Source organism: Solanum verrucosum, unplaced genomic scaffold (assembly GCF_900185275.1).
Source record: "Solanum verrucosum unplaced genomic scaffold, falcon-dt-bn FXZP01000031.1, whole genome shotgun sequence".
In the NCBI taxonomy this organism is placed as follows: Eukaryota; Viridiplantae; Streptophyta; class Magnoliopsida; order Solanales; family Solanaceae; genus Solanum; species Solanum verrucosum.
In genome coordinates, this window is record NW_026020194.1 from 1,505,395 (window position 1) to 1,526,937 (window position 21,543).

General features: G+C 36.1%; 1 protein-coding gene across 1 annotated transcript; it reads right to left on the reverse strand.

Annotated features, from left to right (window-relative positions):
• Nucleotides 1–6,032: 6,032 nt before the first annotated feature.
• Nucleotides 6,033–19,676, reverse strand: LOC125829515 (uncharacterized). Its single transcript, XM_049508736.1, has 3 exons — nucleotides 19,321–19,676; nucleotides 7,025–7,273; nucleotides 6,033–6,295 (listed from the first exon to the last, which is right to left on the reverse strand). Exons 1-3 carry the CDS (start codon nucleotides 19,534–19,536, stop codon nucleotides 6,041–6,043), a joined length of 720 nt encoding a protein of 239 aa, XP_049364693.1. The 5' UTR covers nucleotides 19,537–19,676; the 3' UTR covers nucleotides 6,033–6,040.
• Between the last annotated feature and the right edge of the window lie 1,867 nt (nucleotides 19,677–21,543).

The window sequence follows — 21,543 nt, forward strand, 5'->3', positions numbered from 1 at the left end:
TGTAAAGAAAAAATAAATTTCATGATCTATTTCGATGTAATTAACATTTTGAATTATTTTTTTTATGTTTTAAATAGTTAATATATTTTTTTAAAGTTAGTTACCAATATTTTAGGAACTATTACTATCCATCCATAACTCAAAATTAAATGATACTAATATTTAAATTTAAATAAATTTTAAGTGATCCCACTAATTGTAAAATATTTAACCGCCACTACATTTATTTTTATTGTTTATTTTTTTTATAAATACAATATTATATTATTTTTTAAATAATATTGTTATGTTAATAACTTCCTAATTGTTTGACCCTATGCAACTGCAATTTATAATTTTTTATGTTTTGCTTTATTTGAGGACATTGACCTCGAAAAGGCCTATGACAAAGTACCGAGGAATGTCCTCTGGAGGTGCTTGGAGGCTAAAGGTGTCCCGATGATTTATATTAGGGCGATAAAGGACATGTACGGTGGAGCCAAGACTCGGGTTAGGACGGTTGGAGGAGACTCGGAACATTTCCCAGTTGAGATGGGGCTGCATCAGGGATCAGTCCTTAGCCCTTTTCTATTTGTTGTGGTGATGGATGAGTTGACGCGGTCTATTCAGGAGAAGGTACCATGGTGTATGTTATTTGCGGATGACATAGTACTGATTGATGAGACGCGGGACAGAGTTAACGCGAGGCTGGAGGTGTGGAGACAAACGCTGGAGTCCAAAGGGTTCAGGTTGAGTAGGACCAAAACTGAATATTTGGGATGCAAATTCAGTGATGCGGTGGATGAGGCAGATGGGGAAGTGAGACTTGACACACAGATTATTCCTAAGAAAGAAAGTTTTAAGTATCTTGGGACTGTAATCCAAGGAAGTGGTGACATAGACGGTGATGTCACACATCGCATTGGGGCGGCTTGGATGAAATGGAGGCTTGCCTCTGGAGTCTTGTGTGATAAGAAAGTTCCACCAAAACTTAAAGGTAAGTTCTACAGAGTGGTAGTTAGACCGGCCTTGTTGTATGGAGTGGAGTGTTGGCCAGTCAGGAACTCACATGTTCAGAAACTGCATGTTGCGGAGATGAGGATGTTGAGATGGATGTGTGGGCACACTAGGAGCGATAAGATTAGGAATGAGGTTATCCGAGAGAAGGTGGGAGTGGCCTCTGTGGTGGACAAGCTGAGGGGAGTGAGACTGAGATGGTTTGGGCATGTGAAGAGACGGTGCACAGACGCCCCAGTGAGGAGGTGCGAGGGGCTGGTTGTAGAGGGTACGCGGAGGGGTAGAGGTAGGCCTAAGAAGTATTGGGGAGAGGTGATTAGACAGGACTTAGCTCAGCTTCGCATTACCGAGGACATGACTCTAGATAGGAAGGAGTGGAGGTCGCGTATTAAGGTTGAAGGTTAGTAGGGCTAGCGTGTTGTCTTTCCGTGCGAGGGTTTCGGTGGGTAGCGTTTGTAGTAGTCCTAGCCTTGATCTTGTAGTTCTTGTCTGTGATCATATAGCCATTTGTCGTTTACTGAGTTTCACCTCTCACATTATTTTCTTGATGTTATTGTCTCCTTTGTTGATTATGCACTTTTCTCTTATTGGATACTATGTCATATATAATGTTTCCTCTTATTTTATTTGGGTTGTCGTACTTGAGCTGAGGGTCCTCCGGAAACAGCCTCTCTACCTCCACGAGGTAGTGGTAAGGTCTGCGTACACTCTACCCTCCCCAGACCCCACTTAGTGGGATTTCACTGGGTATGTTGTTGTTGTTGTTGTTGCTTTATTTGAGGAAATTGAGAACGTGTGCATTTTTTGCTTTTTTATTGATAACAGTTAGAATTATTTATTTTATTTATTAAAAATGGTTGATCCACAACCATTCTGATTTTCTTTTTTCATTCAAATAATTTTTTTTAAAATTTTGTTATTTAATTTTTTTATATTTCATGATTTTTTTTTATTGATTTTAGGACTGTGTAGTAGTGGATGAGTAATGGGGAGTTATAAAACTGTCTTTTTTTATTAACGTATTCTATTTAAATAAAATTTACAAGGGATTTCTTTTAAAATTAATAAGCACAAACAAATATTAATTTAATAAGCATAAACACATATCGGTCAATATAATTAGTTATTTTAGCCACATATTTTAATTAGTTTATTACTATTTTTTTGTTTCTTTCTGATTTTATCTTCTTCTTTTTTATTTTTTATTTAAAATTAAAAAAATATACTTATCCTTTACATAGATTTTTATATTTAAAATAATTTTAATTTTTAGTTATAAAAAATTGTAAATTATTTTTCCTTTTCTGACCTTATCTTTTTACTAAAAAAAATAAAAATAAAAATTATCCTTGCTCTTTATATGTGTTATTATATACTGTATTCCACTAATCTTTTTTTTTATAAAAAAATATATGCATTCGTGAAATAATAAGATTCTCTTTTTTTAATTTTTTTTAATAGATTGAGATTTTATATGTGTTTTTCTTGTATTATCTCATCCTACTTTATCTATAGAATGACGTGATTATCTTAAATTAAATTCAAAAGTTAAAGGTACAAAAAAAAATTGTGGTCTTTTGTCAATTCTTAAGTCGTTCGTTTCAATATATATTAATTTCAGGGATCACGTATGCATTGATTTATCTACTCAATAAACAAATATGATGAATTTAAAAAAATCAAAAGGAATAACTAATGAAAACAATATAACATATCAACTTAGTATTTCGTTTATAAAAAATATATCAACACAAAATCAAAACACTTATAAAATTAAAATATATTGAGCACATAAATTTTACAATTCAACATTACTGCAAAACAAAGAAGAAATAGTTAGAAAAAAATTCTTACAAAACAAAATTTCTCCAATGATTAATTTGTCAAGATTTATATTTTTTGAATTAAAAATTAATAATTACTCTAACTTCACAATTTAAAATTTGAATTATAAGGGGCACTAAAATCACCCTTTAAATTTATCCATTGACTAACGTATCAATATTTATATTTTTTGAATTTAAAAATTAGTAATTACTTTAACTATATAATTTAAAATTCGAAATTATAAGGGAAGTTATGTTTTATTTTATTTTTTTAATTGTTTTTTTCCTTCAGATTTTCTTTAAAATTCTTTTTTCAGATTTTATATTAACTTTTGCAATTCATTTATAAATAATTCAAAATATTTATATTAAAAAGATAATAATTTCTCACAAAAAAAGGAAACACACATGTTATTAAAATTTGAATTTTAAAAAACTGAAAAAAGTTATAATAATTGTAAAAATATGATAGTTAAACATTTTTTTATTTTCAAATTTATTTTAAATTATAAAATCTTCTAAAATTACAATTTTAAGATAGAACAAAAGTAGAATTAACTATAAATATAACTTTTTCGCTTTCCTTTAATGGTTTCTGAGTTCCTGCAATCAAATATATAAAAATAAATTCTAAAAGGGAGCATTTTTTGTTAATAGAAACTCCATTAGTCATATTACTCATATAATTAGTGATAAAAACCTTTAAAAACTATAAATTTAATTGCGGATCACTATCATAAATTTATAAAAGTTATTAATTTATTTTGATGGCCCATTAGTTCTCCAATAACACAATATAGATTTTATCTCTTATTATAATTATCAAGTCTCTTTTTCTTTCAAAGCAAACATCATCATTAATTGATCTATCCTTTGTTTGATATTATGGATTTTTTAAAATATAAAATTTAAATTTCATAGCCATTGAATTGAAATAGTAAGACAACGGATTTCAACAACATCCTGAAGCCAGAATTGACATCAAATTATATACATATACAAGCGAAATAAATGGGTTAAAAAAATTTAGACTAATAAATAAAATTCATAAAAAGACATAAATCCTATTTATCAATTATATTTAATTCATATAACTAAAAATAAATTTTCAAAAAGCAATTAAGAATTAAGAAAAATTGATCATAAAATTCTATACATAAATTCATATATACAGACACATAAAGGGAGAAATCTTACTAATTAAATTTGCCAGGAGATGACATTGCTGGGAAAAACACATGCATATAGATATATTAGAGTGAGAAATTGTAAAAATTAAATTTATTGCCGTAAAGGAAACAAATTTTAATCGTGTATTTAACGAAGTGAAGTGATAGATCCATTGGTTGCTAATGATTGATAATAGCAAGAGTTTTTGAATGAAAGAAAAATCATTTGGTATGAACTGATATACTACCATTAAGGATAATGCTAAACGTTTTATATTCAGTTGTTGCTATTTGTAGGATGTGGATAATGACTAAGAAAATATTTCTTATTTATTATTATAATTTTATTGATTCTGTTTTTTTTTGTTATAATTTTAGTGCTTTTTCTTCGTCATGCTGAAAATTTATCTCTTCTATTTTTAAAAAACAAAGTAAATTACGTAAAGTTGTAGTGATTTCAAACATGAAAACAGTAGTTAGTTTGCATTTTATTAGGAACAAATATATTTAATTTTTTTTATTATTATTATTATTATTTAAAAAGAGACAACTTCAAAAGTTTTTAACGTACATGAATCCTAAAAACTGTTTTAATTTTTTAAATTGTTATTTTTTTAATTTAATATATCTATAAATTAAATTGTTGTATTTATTATTTAATATATCTAGAAATTATGTGGTGCTGGCATGTGACACTATTTCCTCTCCTATTATATATAGATAGATTATATTTAATTTTGCTCCTTAATTATTTGTGATGGTGAGTTATGTTAGTCTTCGAGTATACTTTTTATAATCTTACAAAAATTACTTTATTTTTAAAAGTTTTTTACGTAATAATAAAACGCAACACGCATGTAATTAAAATAAACTTACACTTGACTAGTTCTTTTATAAATATTTTCCTTTGGTGTAGAAATATTTTTCACACCACTATAAATATAGTGTTTATTTCTATAAAGAAAAAATGTTTAATGTGTTTCATGCCAATATTGTAAAATATAAATCACAGATAGTTCTTTTGGCATGTGTAGACCAAGTCTAGGGCTTCACGCCTAGCTAGGTAACTAGAAATTTTTCTTACCAATATTAATCAGTAATAAACTACGAAGAATATTAATAATTTAAGTGTGCAAGAAATAATTCATATCCAGATTAAGAGGAGTCTTCTGATATTCAACCAACAAAAAAGCCAATCATTATTTAGTATCTTAGTAGTGTCAATGGGTTGTATCTAATCCTTATGAGTTCATCTTTCCTCCATTGTCGATTTTAATAGTGTTTGTAGAGAGATCGGGTAAAAATTTGCTTTAAACGATTAAAAAATGAAATTAAGGTAGAATGTCCACTTCTACGTGTTTGACTGCAGTTATGGTAGATACAAAATAAATACAACCATAATTTTGCATCATAGTAGTCTCAATGGTGTATCTAACCTTCTGACTCAATATTTCCTCCATTATCGATTTTAATAGTGTTTGTGAAGAGATCAAGGTAAAACTTTGCATTTGATGATTATTATAGAAAACAATAAGAAATCTAGGTAAAAGCTTCCTTCTACACGTATGCCATCCTTTCTTTTCCTTTGATAAAAGTCTACAACGTACATCTTTCTTTTTTGTGATGCAATCAATTTTAATTCTGTTAAAGTGAGTCAGAGTCTCATATTAACTAGGCTAAGGTGTCACATGTTTATGAACCCTTTAAAAAAAAAGGAAATCGATGTTGTTGACCTTTTGTTTAACTGGTTCTTTGTCTAATTGAAAGGTGAGATAATCGATGAAGAATATTAGATGGTGTTAATTCTATTCTCCTTTCTTTTTCTTGATAGGACTATTAAATCTTTTCACATAAAAGTTCACGTCTTATGCAACATTTCATCAAACACAATATTCTTTAACTGAATGATCCATGAATCATAGCTCATCACGAAATACGAAAAGCTAAAATAAAAATACCTGTTGCTTCATTCATACTCTTACTCAAACAGGCAACAAGAAAGTGTTTAAACCAGTACAAAATTTGACAGCAGAGAGAAAAGGTTCCCTATCAATAATCAGAATCGGATTGCAACCGTCTGAGAATGCGTCTATACTTTGTGGGGCCGTCGTACCAAGTAGTAGTATTAAGAATCTCACTTTCCAACCAATATGGATCTACTTCTTTCTCACTCAGGCTTTTGAAGTAGCTTTCCCACCGTGCTATTGTGCGCCCAAGACGAATACTCTTTTGCCTTAGAAAGATAAACTTGAGAATATCCTTTGCAAACACTGTGATCTCCTCGCTTTCAATTATGTAGATATACTGAAATCAAAGTAAAAATACAGCGATTTTTCAGTTTGTTAAGCAGTCCAGAGGAAGCAAACTATACCAACTTGTTTCACCTGCTATTACTATAACAATCAGACAGTACTAGTGGTTGCTTTGAAAACCTTTCAAGACATTTTCTTTATTTGAAATCTACCACTCCCATCAGAAGAGAGTTCAGGCGAAAGATCTAACAAAGGCTAAACATAGAGTACATGATTATCATAATCTGTTTCTCTTTATTTAGTCGGTCACTCATTGGTCCATGACTTACCAGAAATGGTCTAGACAAAAGGTATTCAGTTAAGTTATAAATAATTTTGACCCCAAGGCCTAGCTCAAGTGGCAAAAGGTGGAGGATTTGTGGCTTAGGTCGCAGGTTCAAGCCCCACACCATGCAAAGCGAAGCCCGGTATTTAAGTGGAGAAGGGTAGAGGGGCCGGCCCATTATCCACCGAGTTTAGAATGCTGTGATTGGTTCAAAGGGCGGGTCACAGACGAATTTCTCGGTTATCAAAAAAAAAAGTTATAAATAATTTTGGAGAAGCGGGCAGCATAACAAATCGCCAGTTAAGTAAACCTGCAACATATATTTCAGCCAGCTGCAAGGATTGCCTTATAGGGTAATACAGATTAAGGGATATAAACAGTGAGCTCCAGAAGTACACACATATCTGCAGACAAAATTTGGAGGGGTGGGGAGAGAGAGAGAGAAAGGAGAAGTACCAAACATATGAAGCCCATAGTTGCCAAGACTACTTGTCCTAGCTCATCCAAGATCCCTGGAATGCCTTCATCCTCTGCTCCACCAAAAGCGTCATCGCCACCTCCACCGCCACCACCTGGACGATCTCCACCACCATCTCCTCCGTCAAAGTATTCTTGTTTTTCAATCTGTTGCTTCAATAAATCCTCAACTGACTTTTCCTTCTTCAGATTTCCCATGGCTTTCTCAAGAGCTTTCCATGGAGAAGCCTAGTCAAATAGTAGTGCCAAGTGGGGTGTTATCTTCTCATGTAATAAACATTCCATAAGCTTATTTTTCACAATTCATGATTATGAACAGAATGTTGGAGCTACTTTATACTCAATTCCAGTGCAGTTTTATGAAACAACAACAACAACAACAACAACATACCCAGTGAAATCCCACTAGGTGGGGTCTGGGGAGAGTAGAGTGTACGCAGACCTTGCCACTACCTCGTGCGAGGTAGAGAGGTTGTTTCCGAAAGACCCTCAGCTCAGGTACATCAAATCCAAGTAAAAGGCGAGGAAAACAGTGTATATACATACCATCCAATACGAAAGATAGTATACAATCAACAAAGGAAAACAGTAATATCAATAAACAATGAGAGAAGTGAAACGCATTAAACAACATAAGGCTATCGATATCACAGACAAGAACTGCAAGTGCAAGACTAGGACTACTACACACGCTAACAACCCCTACCCTTGCAAGGAGAGACAACACGCTAGCCCTACTAACCTTCAACCTTAATACGCGACCTCCACTCCTTCCTATCTAGAGTCATGTCTTCGGTAATGTGAAGTTGAGCCAAGTCCTGTCTAATCACCTCTCCCCAATACTTCTTAGGCCTACCTCTACCCCTCTGCGTACCCTCTACAACCAGCCCCTCACACCTCCTCACTGGGGCGTCTGCGCACCGTCTCTTCACATGACCAAACCATCTCAGTCTCGCTTCCCTCAGCTTGTCCACCACAGAGGCCACTCCCACCTTCTCCCGAATAACTTCATTCCTAATCTTATCACTCCTAGTGTGCCCACACATCCATCTCAACATCCTCATCTCCGCAACCTGCATTTTCTGAACATGTGAGTTCTTGACTGGCCAACACTCCGCTCCATACAACAAGGCCGGTCTAACTACCACTCTGTAGAACTTACCTTGAAGTCTAGGTGGAATTTTCTTATCACACAAGACTCCAGAGGCAAGCCTCCATTTCATCCAAGCAACCCCAATGCGATGTGTGACATCATCATCGATGTCGCCACTTCCTTGTATTACAGACCCAAGATACTTAAAACTTTCTCTCTTAGGAATGATCTGTGTGGCAAGTCTCACTTCTACATCTGCCTCATCCAACGCATCACTGAATTTGCACCCCAAATATTCTGTTTTGGTCCTACTCAACTTAAACCCTTTGGACCCAAGCGTTTGTCTCCACACCTCCAACCTCGCATTAACTCTGTCCCGCGTCTCATCAATCAGTACTATGTCATCCGCAAATAACATACACCATGGGACCTCCTCCTGAATAGACCGCGTCAACTCATCCATCACCAAAGCAAATAGAAAAGGGCTAAGGACTGATCCTTGGTGCAACCCCATCTCAACTGGGAAATGTTCCGAGTCACCTCCAACCGTTCTAACCCGAGTCTTGGCTCCACCGTACATGTCCTTTATCGCCCTAATATAAATCATCGGGACACCTTTAGCCTCCAAGCACCTCCAGAGGACATTCCTCGGTACTTTGTCATAGGCCTTTTCAAGGTCAATGAACACCATATGTAGGTCTCTCTTCCTTTCTCTATATTTTTCTACCAGTCTTCGCATAAGATGAATGGCTTCGGTCGTCGACCGTCCCGGCATGAATCCAAACTGATTCTCAGAAATGGACACCCCTCTTCTCACCCTCATCTCCACCACTCTCTCCCAAATCTTCATAGTATGGCTTAGCAATTTGATACCCCTGTAGTTGTTACAGTTCTGGATATCACCCTTGTTTTTATACAACGGAACCATTGTACTCCACCTCCATTCATCATGCATCTTTGCTGTCTTAAAAATAACATTAAACAACCCAGTCAACCACTCTATACCTGCCTTGTCCGTGCTCTTCCAAAAATCCACCGGAATCTCATCGGGTCCGGTCGCTCTTCCCCTGCTCATCCTACTAATAGCACGTATAACCTCCTCGCTCCTAAAACACCTGCAGTACCCAAAGTCCCGAAGTCTTTCCGAGTGTGCCAAATCACCCAACACAATGTCTCCGCCCCCTTCTTCATTTAGAAGTTTGTGAAAGTATCTTCGCCATCTCTGCTTAATGGAGGTCTCATCCACCAATACTTTGCCTTCCTCATCCTTGATGCACTTTACTTGGTCCAAGTCGCGCGCCTTCCTCTCTCTTGCTTTTGCGAGCCTATACAATTTCTTATCCCCACCTTTGTCCCCCAGCTCGACATACAAGCGCTCGAGAGCTGCCGTCTTAGCCTTCATAACTGCTAACTTAGCTTCTGTCTTCGCTGTCTTATAGACTTTCTTAAGCGACCGCTTCTCTTCCTCGTCTATGCACTCCACCAACTTTGTGTATGCAGCCTTCTTCGCTTCCACTTTGCCTTGGACTTCCCCATTCCACCACCAATCTCCTTTACGACCTCCAAATTTACCCCTTGATACCCCTAACACCTTTGAAGCAACTTCCCTAATGCAACTAGCTGCTTTATTCCACATGGTGTCCGCATCCCCGCTACCACTCCAAGCCCCCATCCCACTCAACTTCTCACCTATCTCCCGAGAAAGGTCAGGGGTCAAGCCACCCCATTTAATCCTCGGTCGATCAGATACAATCTTCTTCCTCTTATCCCTCTTAATTTCCAGGTCCATCACCAAAAGCTTGTGTTAGGTAGTAACATTTTCACTTGGGATAACCTTGCAGTCCTTAACGAGGCCTCTATCACCCTTCCTAAGGAGTAGGTAGTCTATCTGAGTCTTAGCTACCGAGCTACGAAAGGTAACCATGTGGTTCTCCTTCTTCGGAAAGCATGAGTTAGCAATCACCAACTCAAAAGCCTTAGCAAAATCCAGAAGCGCAGTTCCACCCCCATTTCTCTCCCCAAAACCAAAGCCTCCATGAACATCATCAAAGCCATTAGAAGTTGCCCCGATATGGCCATTAAAATCTCCACCAATGACAGTTTTCTCGGTTATCGGTATACCTCTAACTACCTCATCCAAATCCTCATAAAAGAGCTTTTTGGCCTCCTCGCCCAATCCCACTTGAGGTGCGTAAGCACTAATAACACTCAAAGTACATCCTCCAATGACTAGCTTAATCAACATCAACCTATCACTGATCCTCCTAACCTCCACCACTTGCTCCCTCAAATCCCCGTCTACTAAAATACCCACTCCATTTCTATCCCTAGAGCCTCCTGAGTACCACAACTTAAACCCGTCGACATCCCGAGCCTTGGAACCTACCCATCTAGTCTCTTGGACACAAGCTATATTAATCTTTCTCTTCTTGAGAATTTTCACTAACTCTAAGGACTTCCCCGTTAGCGAACCTATGTTCCAAGATCCTACCCTCAATTTATGGGAACCCGTAACCCACTTACCACTATTCTCCCTCATCCTCGGCCTCAACCGAAGACATGACTCAAAACCACCATCAGGTACCAAATCCACTTGAAAACTACTGAATCTAATGTAAAATCTACACAGGAATACACTTCAAACAGAAAAAATTTCTGCAACAGGTGTATACTCTAAAAGACCAGATAGCAACAACTAAACTAAAAGATCAAGTATAGTGTATTCTCCAAAAGACACGATAGCACAACTATATTATACGCTGAAGCACTGATCGGAACTATAAAAGAAACAAGCAAGAACTGATCTGAAATATATGAGATGGAGCCCTGATATGAGCTAAAATGCTAATCAGAACCAGCCACAAAAATTTAAACAATCCAAATAATCAGATGTATTGCACAATGCACAATCAGGTAACCTTAAAAATCTACTCCTATGCTCTTCAAATTATTGAAAGTAGGTTGTGATTACCTACCAAGCAAGACTAGATTACTTAACAAGAGGGTTTCAATGAAGAAAACAAGGTAGATAGAACCTGGTCGGTGGAGATGGAGGACTTCGGTGGTCTTAGGGCTTTTTCCGGCCAGATCTGGTCGGTCTCACCTGTGAATGCCTTGCCTGCACCGGAGTAGGCTGTTCGCAGCAGCGAGCAGCTGGAGGTCCTGTTTGTTGATTTCGTACTCACTGGAACAACGAAGAACAGAGAAAGAAGCTCGCCGGTTAGAGCTGGTCCTTGCGATGCTTCTGGCCGGCGCAGCCTTCGCTTACCGGCAAGAAGAACGTATCGGCGGCGGCGCCCGGTTTCCAACTGGTTTTCGCGGCTGCTCGCTGACCGTCGTTGGTCGGCGCTTCGCCTGAGGGATCGTTGAAGAAGAAGAGGAACGTTGGTGCAGTAGAAAGAGAGAGAGAGAGAAAAGAGAGGAGAGAGAAAATCAATGTGGAGTCAAGAGAAACGAAAATTTTCCTTGGATGCAGTTTTATGAAAAAGAACCCCAAATTATGATGCACATGCAGAGCATTCATGGAGAAAAAAGGTTCATCTGTTGCTAGCTTTAGATACAGCACAATCTATCTATTTTGCATGGATAAGAGTTGAGCTGTAACGAATTCAACAACATTGTAACAAGAAACAGATTTCTTTCGAATAAAAGGAGAGGATAAATGTGAGACAATAAAATGGAAAGCAGATTAAATATGCTCACCAAGCAAACTTAAACACCCAAAATTAATCAAAATAGATTTAGATAACTTTATAAAAAATGCAAGGTTTTCTTAAAGCAATTAAAATTAAACGGGCACATGACATGCGCAACATATTGGATAGATAACCTAAACAATGTTGGGGAGACAACTAGCATTGTGTACATGTAAGGGTCATACAATCAGCAAATCGCTCGCCACTCACCAACCAACCTGATTTAGTGAAAGTAAAGGCACTTGTCTAGCTGATATCAAGTAATTGTGGCTAAAGGAAGCAGTATAATTAGGTCATATAGTCAATCCAACTAGTTTGGTATTGAGGCATTGTCTTCATTGCTGTTGTTGTATTAAGCCACATTGTAAGATAAGGAAAAAAAGAAGTTGATTAAAATATAACATTTTTAAGGATTAGTAATGTTGTATTCTTCAGCATTGGGAATGCTGGCCACCATCAGAAACAAGTTACAAAGCAAGTAGACTCTAGCTTTACAAAGCTCCTAGAAATTCTACTAACTCCTCTATTTCCTCTATACAGTTCTGTTTACACCAAAAAAATAAAGTCTCCAGGCAATTCCATTTCACATCTTGGACTGAAGATTAAAATATAACATTTCTCTCTCGGCGCATGATAAGATTGGTGTACACTAGTGGTGCAACTCTGCACGCCACCACCGGAAATGGCCTGCGGCCGTGGCCGTGGGAGGACAACGAAGGTTATTCAGCTACCGGACGTGAAGCTGGCAAAGGTAAATAAGAGACTACTGGACACTGAAGACGCAGGGAAAGCACTTAGCTCTAGTGCAAGCGAGACCACACAACAGGAACCTATGCTGAATGTTGTAAACCCAAATCGCACATCTGATGAAGCAAGGTTTAATGGTAACACCCCAAACCCCTCGATGGGCAAAGGAATAGAGATGACAAGCTTGATTCCGGCGGAGGAGGGCATAGGCACGACAGTGCAGGCTGACAGTTTAATGGAACAGTGGCCAACAGTGCAAGACTCTCAGACAAAGATACAGTTGGTGGATAGAAGACAAAGCTTAGGGAGAACTGTTAGATCTCTGGAAAATGTTAATGATACCCAGCTGGGTAACCAAAACCCCAAAGGATGGGACAAGAAGACATGGAATATCCTTTTCATAGAAACACGATGGCATCAAAAGTATGAATCTCAATTTCTTCACTTTGGTCATCCAAAATGGAGTGAAAATGGCAAAACTAGTGAAAGAAGTAGATAAGAAAGTGCTGGCCTGGAGAGCTTCCATGATACTATATGTAGTGGGTGACTCCCCTACAATAGGTGTTTTTGTCAGCAAGCCCATCATCTACTACCCTAAAGATGGATAATTTTTTATTAAATTCCATAACATCAGTGAGAGGGATAGAATAGTGCATACAGGACCACACATGATAAACAACAAACCAGTAATAGTAAAGCCTTGGAGTCAGGAGTTCAACTTTAATGAAGAAGTGCTAAAAACAATACCATTGTGGACTAAGCTACTCAATCTACCACTGCAATGCTGGGGGTAATTCTCTGAGTCGAATAGCAAGCAGTCTTGGAGCCCCTATGTATGCTGACGAATGCACTACCAGAATGGAAAGGATCTCATATGCAAGGCTGCTAGTAGAAATGGATGTTACTATACCACTTCCCAACTCCGTCAAAGTGATGGATACACAAGGGAAGGTGTTTGAGCAACAGATTTGGTACGACTGGAGACCACAGTAGTGTGCAACATGTTGTTTGATTGGGCATGATTGCAAGAAGGAACAGCAACCCCAGGACAAGACCCAGAGGCCTGAGGTCCAAAAGAAAGAGGTGGCTAGAGCTGATCCAAAGAAGTTCACAAAAAATGGTTGATTAAAGAAGGAGGTGAAGAACTAAAGCAACCTGAGCCACAATTAACTAAGGATAATGGGAATGCTCGGGTACCTACTCCTGTTGGCTTGAAAGAGGAATGGACAACAGTGAAGGGGAAATCTGCTACAAAGAGTGTTGGACTAATGCCTATTCAGCCTATTGAGACTATCCATGGGTATCAGCAACTTGAAGAGGATACCCTAAATCAGATGATCCAGGCAGTGATGAAAATGTTGGACAGAGGTACATGCAGCACCAGTGGGGTTGTTAAGGCCCCAGACCTGCCAAACATTGCCAAATGAAGATTGCAGCATGGAATGTGAGGGGGTTTAATAAGTTGCATAAACATAAAGGCTTCCCAAAATAATAAGTACAAAGGTTAGTAGTCTTAGGCTCTTAGCTATTACTGAGCACAGAGTCACTCAGGTGAAGGCAAAGAGTATTGTTAATAAAGTAGTCCAAGGATGGAGTTCGCATGAAAACTACACTGTTGATGGTAGGGGTAGAATCTGGGTGGTGTGGGTCTGTGGGATCCTAGGGTGGTACATGTTACAGCTATGCACACATCACTCCAGCTAATACACTGTGATTAATGATGTTGATAGGAATATTGAGATTGAATTCTCTGTGGTGTACGGTTGCACACTTTAGAGGATAGAAAGGAGCTGTGGAAATCTTCGAAAGCCTGGAATCACATGTAAGCAACCCTTGGCTGGTGATGGGGGATTTCAATGCAGTGCTCAGATAGAAAGGGTCGTCATCAAGTGCAGGACATGGAGGTTAAGCACTTCGAGATAATGTTGATTAACACTAGACTAAACGAGTTGAGATCTATTGGGAGATTCTTCACTTGGACCAACTCACATGTCCATAGCAAGATCGACAGAGTGATAGAGAGTGATAGTTAACCATCTATGGATGACCAAGTGGCCACAGTAAGGTGAATGTACTGGATCCCTACTTCTCAGTTCTCAGACCATTCTTTGCTCATTGTTACCATTGAAGATAGTGTGGAGAAGACTCCTAAGCCATTCAGGGTCCTGCATCACCTGGTTGAGCATCAGGATTTTATGACTGTGGTTGAAATAACTTGGGCAAAACCTGGTTTAGGCAGGCATATGGTTAGAGTATGGAATAAAGTAAAACAGTTGAAGCACAATCTATAGGAAATGAACAAAAGGTATTCTTTTAAAGTAGACCACAGAGTACAGGACACAAGAAAGCAACTCATGGACCTGCAGGAGATGCTGAGGGTTTGCCACAGTGATCCTGCACTTTTCACGAAGGAAAAGGAATTGAAGAAAGCTCTGGAAAAATGGATCATGGTGGAGGAAACCATACTCGGACAGAAATCTAGGGTCCAGTGGTTGAAACTGGGGGACACAAATTCAGCCTACTTCCATGCAACATTAAGAGAAGGCTAGCACAGAATCACATCAGGCATCTTGTATCTGAAGAGGGAGTAACTATCCAAACCAAGCAAGGTATAGAGAAGGAGATCACTGGATTCTACAAGAAGTTGAACTTGTGCACCTCAATTACCTGCAATACAACCTAGTATCATGACTAATAGTCCTATTCCTAGCAGGGATCAGCAGTTGCAGTTTATAGAGCCAATCACAAGAGCAGAAGTACAGGTTGCATAACAGGACATAGACTCACAGAAAGCTCCGGGTGTGATGGGTATAATGGAGTCTTCTTCAAAAAAACATGGTCCATTATAGGAGAGGAGGTGTCAAATGAAGTAATAAAACTTCTTCCAATCTAATTGGATGTATGAGACTATAAACTGCTCTTCGTTACTTTGATCCCAAAAGGGAAAAATCCTACCTCAATAAAGGAATTTAGGCCAATCTCTTGTTGCACACTCATGTATAAGTTGATTTCTAAGGTGTTAACAACCAGGATGCAGAAGGTGATGGACAATATCATAGATAATGGCTAAAGCAGCATTTGTTCCACAGAGAAATAACAGATAACATTTTGTTGAGTCATGAATTGGTTAAAGGTTATGGTGGAAAAGGGATCTCCCCAAGATGCATGCTCAAGATAGATATGCAAAAAGCATATGACTCTGTGGAGTTGCCATTCTTGGAACAGGTATTTGTCCAATGGAAGAGAAACACCAGATTCTTCCAAGACGAAGACTCAATTACCAGATGCCATAGTGAAGCAAATAGTGCAAGAGGTTCATTTTAGAGGGGAACTCAAGCCACCACACCGCAAATTGACTGGATAAATTCAACTATTACCCAACTTAGAAGAAACAACTTAGCCTAGTTAGTTGTGACTATATGTTACAGAGGGTATCTGAGAATGACTAAGGCATGGAGCATGTTGCTCATTCCTAAGTCCTCTTTTTGCTTGTACATAACTCCAATTTCGGAAAGGCTGAACCCATCGGTGGCCACCTAAAGTTGGCACCAATTTTCACTTAGACACATTAACTAGGCTTTGTTCATTTTAGACATCTCATGTCATACCCCATTGTGTTATTTTGACACTTTTTTTTCAATATGCAAAACTATAATGTGTGCACTTGCAAATGACACGTGTAAAGTGTCGAATTAAATGAGGACACTTGTCTTTTGTGTTCAAAATAATTATTAGATAATGAATTTTGAGTTTAAAAAAAAAAAGTAAAAACTATTTTAACAAGACCTGAGTTTTTTTTGTTTTTTTTTTTTTGCAGAAGCTTCAAAAGACCTTTAATGAAGTCTACAAATTTCATCTCAATTTCTTCAATCTAAAGTAATAAAATAGTGTTTGGATAAAAAAAATTTAGCACAAATCCATGATTATCATTCATTTCAATCAAAATTTAGCCAACAAATTTGAATTTCACATCTGGGTTTACAACCAACAAATTTAATAAGAACAATTATGTATCATAACACATAGCTTTTGAGTGCTTATTTATGTAATTGTTTTTTATTGACAAGAAGTTCAGTACAAATGGGTGCTTAATACAAGCTTCATTGTTCAAATCTCTTTTTACTGTTGTAGCAAAAATATTTTTTTATTTTGGAAACCCAAATAGGTTGTTCAATTGTAGAATGTTAAATACATACGTAAAAGAACAATTACATATCCTAACACATATCTTTATCCAAGAAGTACTTTCAAATTTCGAATATTCAAAAATGGAGTTTCATCAAAATTATTTCAGAACCCATTTTTTATTTACCGTACCTGCTACTACAAATGATTAGAAAGGTGAAAAATTGATGGGTTTTGTGGTGGAGAAGAAAAAAATGACAAAGATGGATGATCTGGGTTGTAACAGTGAAGGGGTAGATGATGAAAAAGGATGGATATGATGGCGGTGGTGGAGGTGGATGGTGGAAGGAAGAAAGAGTCGAGAAAAAGAAGGGAAAAAATTTATTTCATGAAAAAAGAAGCTCTTCACACGCTTAGAGTTAGTGCAACACACACTATGTGCCAAGTCAACAAAAAGTATCAAAATGACACAGTCCAGCATGACATGAGGGGTCTAAAATGAACAAAGCCTAGTTAGGGTGTTCGTGAAAATTGGTGCCAACTTTAGGTGGCCACCAATGGGTTCAGCCTTTTAGTGATGAAAATCTACCTATCCAAAAAAGGGAAACCACATTATGGCAATACTGAGGAATAGGGAGAAAAAGGGTTAGGCGATTAGAAGGGTTGAAAGAGACATTCTCTTCTTTCACCGTTCTCCTAGATTATTTGCAACTGTCTTAATTTGTTTTTAGATTCCATGTCAGGGAAAATACAAGCAATAAGGACAAGAAACTAAGTACGAATGAGAAAGAAAACGACTATAACCAAATATTAGAGGATTATGTTTAACCAATGATGAGTTAAAGCACTAGTAACAAACAAATGGTGCTTTAGCTATATCTGGAGTCACAACTGGCCAGTTGATGTTTCTTGATACGGACAAGGAAGCAACCAAAAGGCCTGGCCATGGAACACGTTATATAGTGGAATATAAAGGTTGTCTATGCCTTCCTGAAGAGTTTACATTATCCTCCTTATTTTACAGACAAGACTCAAGATCACAATGAGCATAACTGAGGCCTATACTTTTTGATTAAAAATAAAAAAAATATAGGCCTCAGTTTTAGAGTTCCCCCTCATTTCACTGCCAAGGGCCACATTGGCATGATAAGCAAGAGCCCATCGCGGGTTCAACATATGCATGTAAGAATATACAAGAACGCCTTGCACTTATCTTAATTAACTAGACAGTTTTCACACTCAAATGATCCAAAAAGTGCAAAGAAAATAAAGGGGAGTGAATATGGGGACCGGAACCTGTTTCCCATCTCTTTCATCTTGCATGGTGTCTAGAGATGCATGTGGTTTTAGGCTATCTTCTTTTATTTTTTTTATAATAAGTAAATAAGATGGCTTGGAGATTCTCAGAGTAATACAAAAACCACACCACATATAACCGTTTCTCAAAGAGAAATCAAAACCACCTGCATATAGTGGGAAAACTTTTCTGGTTGGATTAGTTTGTGGATGGTTTGGATTATCTTACGTAAACTAGAATATTTTTAATTAACTAGATGAGTTCCTCTTGTCCTTATCAGTTCTCAGTTGGTTCGACGCCTGGAGAGGGTTCGTGAAAGAAATGTTCCCAGTCTGTCTCACAGTTGGCATGTGGCAACCATCCATGCCAATTGCCATTTGAGAAATTTTTGCTTCATTTCTTTTTATACCAATATCTTCAAACAAGAATTGGAAATTTTTTTGGGGGATTTTACAAATAAAGCAAACTTCACTTTGATCATGTGAGCAAGCTCACATTGCCAACCCCAAGTCCTGATAAAAGAGGAGTTTTATGATAGGTTAACAGTTAAAGTAAAACTAGGTAATTTATGATGAACTCACACAATCAACTGAAGAAACAAACTCATACAGGTGATACTAACCACTAGGTACATTTGAAAAGGATACCAATTATTCCCTCCATCCATCTTTACTTATCCATGTTTCACTTGGCACACTCTTTAAGAAACAATAAATAGAGGGGTAATTTTACTATATCGCCCTTAATTATAAATTATCTAAATATTGAAAGATGAATAGTGTTTAATAGCAAGGAGGATAAAATAGAAACAAAATGGTAAATTATTTCTTGGTTTTCCAAACTGTATAAGTAAAGTTGGATAACTATTTTCTAGTATATAGGACAAGTAAAGATGGACGGAGGAAGTACTTGGTATTAAAGCTCTCATGTCCATAAGCTTATATTTGGTCAGATATTTGTTAGGAGTTATTTTCTTATTAAAAAGAATGTAGAGAACTCCGAATTCTAAGAATTCATATTTATTGATATTGCAATGAAACGAGTTCAAATAGAGCGAAATGGATAATGAAGATCCATATAGCTTACACTAACTAGCTTGAAATCAAGGCGTGGTGGTTTTTTTTTACAAATAAAACAAACTTGAAGCATTTCATAAGTTTCAAAAAAAAAAAAAAACAATTAGTGGGCAATTTGCTTGGGATTGTTTCGGACAATTTGGGACATTTCATGGTTTTTTTAATCATCACTCCGACTAAAGATATTAAAATTGTTTGACACACATAAATACAGAATGAATGATGTTGCAAAAGATTGTCACCTCATTGTCATTGCTTGATTTCCCCTTTCCACCACCAAATAAGCATACAGTTGTGCACTGCTGCTGCTGTCTGGATACACCTACTTTTGCATTTTTCGGGAGTTTTATACCCACAAAAGTTGAAGATAATGTTGTCAGTTTTAAAATCCTTTTGGGAGCATTAAGTGATGGAAATGAAGCATTGAAATTGCAGGCGTTTATGGTAGCGCAACTCATCTCCTCGCCAGCAGTAGTTTCAGCAAGCTATCGGAAAAAAGAGGGGCGGCTCAGCCCTAAAACTGGCGTTGGCCGAGGAACTGATCGGAAAAGAAAAAGAGGATTTAGCCGTAAGATAAAATGCCGTGGTTTTAGGTCCGAAAAAATAAAAGCTCAAATTATTCAATGTTATTTTTTTTATACATACATATAAATATAAAAAATAATTATTTATTTATTATTGTAAATGTAATAATTGAAATTTTCTTAATAATTTATCATTAATTGTTATACATGAACTTATAAAATTTTATAATTTTCTAAAAATACATTATATAAATACGTTTTTCCTATAATCAATTTGATAAGATGAATTAGTAAAAAAAAATTAATTCAGTACTTTTTTATTGGCAGGTGATCGATAAAATTAAATTTATATAATTAGGACGTATATATATATTGTTGACATCCAATTTTGACCGATTTATTCGATTAAATACGTATTTTTAAAACATATTACGAGTTTTAAAATCTTAATCGATTTTGTCTAAAGTTATATATTATAGTATCGCTAATTTACAAAATTATCAATTATTATTATTATTAACTTATTATATTTATCGATTGTTAAACTCGAAATAACTACTTTATTTAAATGTTTTTAAATTTAGGTGTGTTTAATTTATATGAAAATACTTTAATATATGTAGTATTTTATTAATTGAATAACATTTCCTTGATCTCCCCTTAAATCATTTAAATCATAACCTCTTTGTTCAATTTGTTTAATTGATAGCCCTCTTCCTATCCAATTCTATTTCATATTCAATTTCATGCCGATTATGGCCATTGCTTATTTCAATTATAGCCTTACACACTTTCCAATTATAGCCTATCTGATTCAATTCAATTCTCAAAAGCCCCGTCCTTTAATCTCAGCCATTCGTTCATCCAAATTAACTACAAGATCAAATCTTGATCGTCCATATCATTCAAACCAAAGGCTGAGATCAAATATTCATTCTTATTTATTTTAAACCAAAAGAACCAAAACCCTAAGCCATCCTTCTTTCTTCATCTTCCTCTCATCTCCTCTATTCTCCTAGCAGCGAACAGCGCCGGCCAGCGAGCAGCCGTGAAAACCAGACGGCAACTACTCTATATGTCTATCTCTTTGTCACTTGAAAGGAGTTCAAAATTTGAAGAAATAGACACATAAATTAGTCAAAGAATTCGACATCTACTCTATATATCTATCTCTTTCTATATCTATATATAATAAGCCACAATGCAAAGATTTTTATAGTTTTAGTTACATTGTAACTATCTTGTTAACTTTCAACCAAAAGGAGTACTTCTTTTAAATAATAAATATGTCATTGTATGAGCTATTTATTACTCATTCCTTTTGAATTTGTTAATCTGATTTTGATCTGACACATAGTTTACGAAAGTAAATTAGATTTTGAGAAAAAACATTAAGTGATACTTGAAGTTGTCGCAAATTTTCAAAAAGACACCTTAACTTTGCGTGCGTCCTATTACCCCACAAAACATTCAAAATCACAATAAATACACATTTTTTACACAATATTTCCACTTTGGACAAAAATATCCTTCGAATGTGCAATTTCTTAAAAACAAAAAGTCGGACCCATTATTGATGTATTGAAGGATGCTTTGGTAATTTCTTATGATGAATTCGTTTTGTTTGTTTCTTTTAAATTTATTTTACTATACTAAATAATTGTATAAAATATTATGAATCACGATAATTAATTACTTAAATATTTAAAAGATATAAATAAATATAAAAGATCTGATTGACTCTTTAAATTTTACCGGTGACACATAAATTGGGACAAATGAAATAATATATATTATTTGAAAATTTCTTAGAAAGTACTATAAATTACAGTAATTAACATCTAGAAATATTTCAAAGACAAAAAAAATTGATTGAATCTCAAAATTTTTTTAGTACTACATAAATTGAGAAAAAAGAAATGACCTCTATTATTTGAAAAT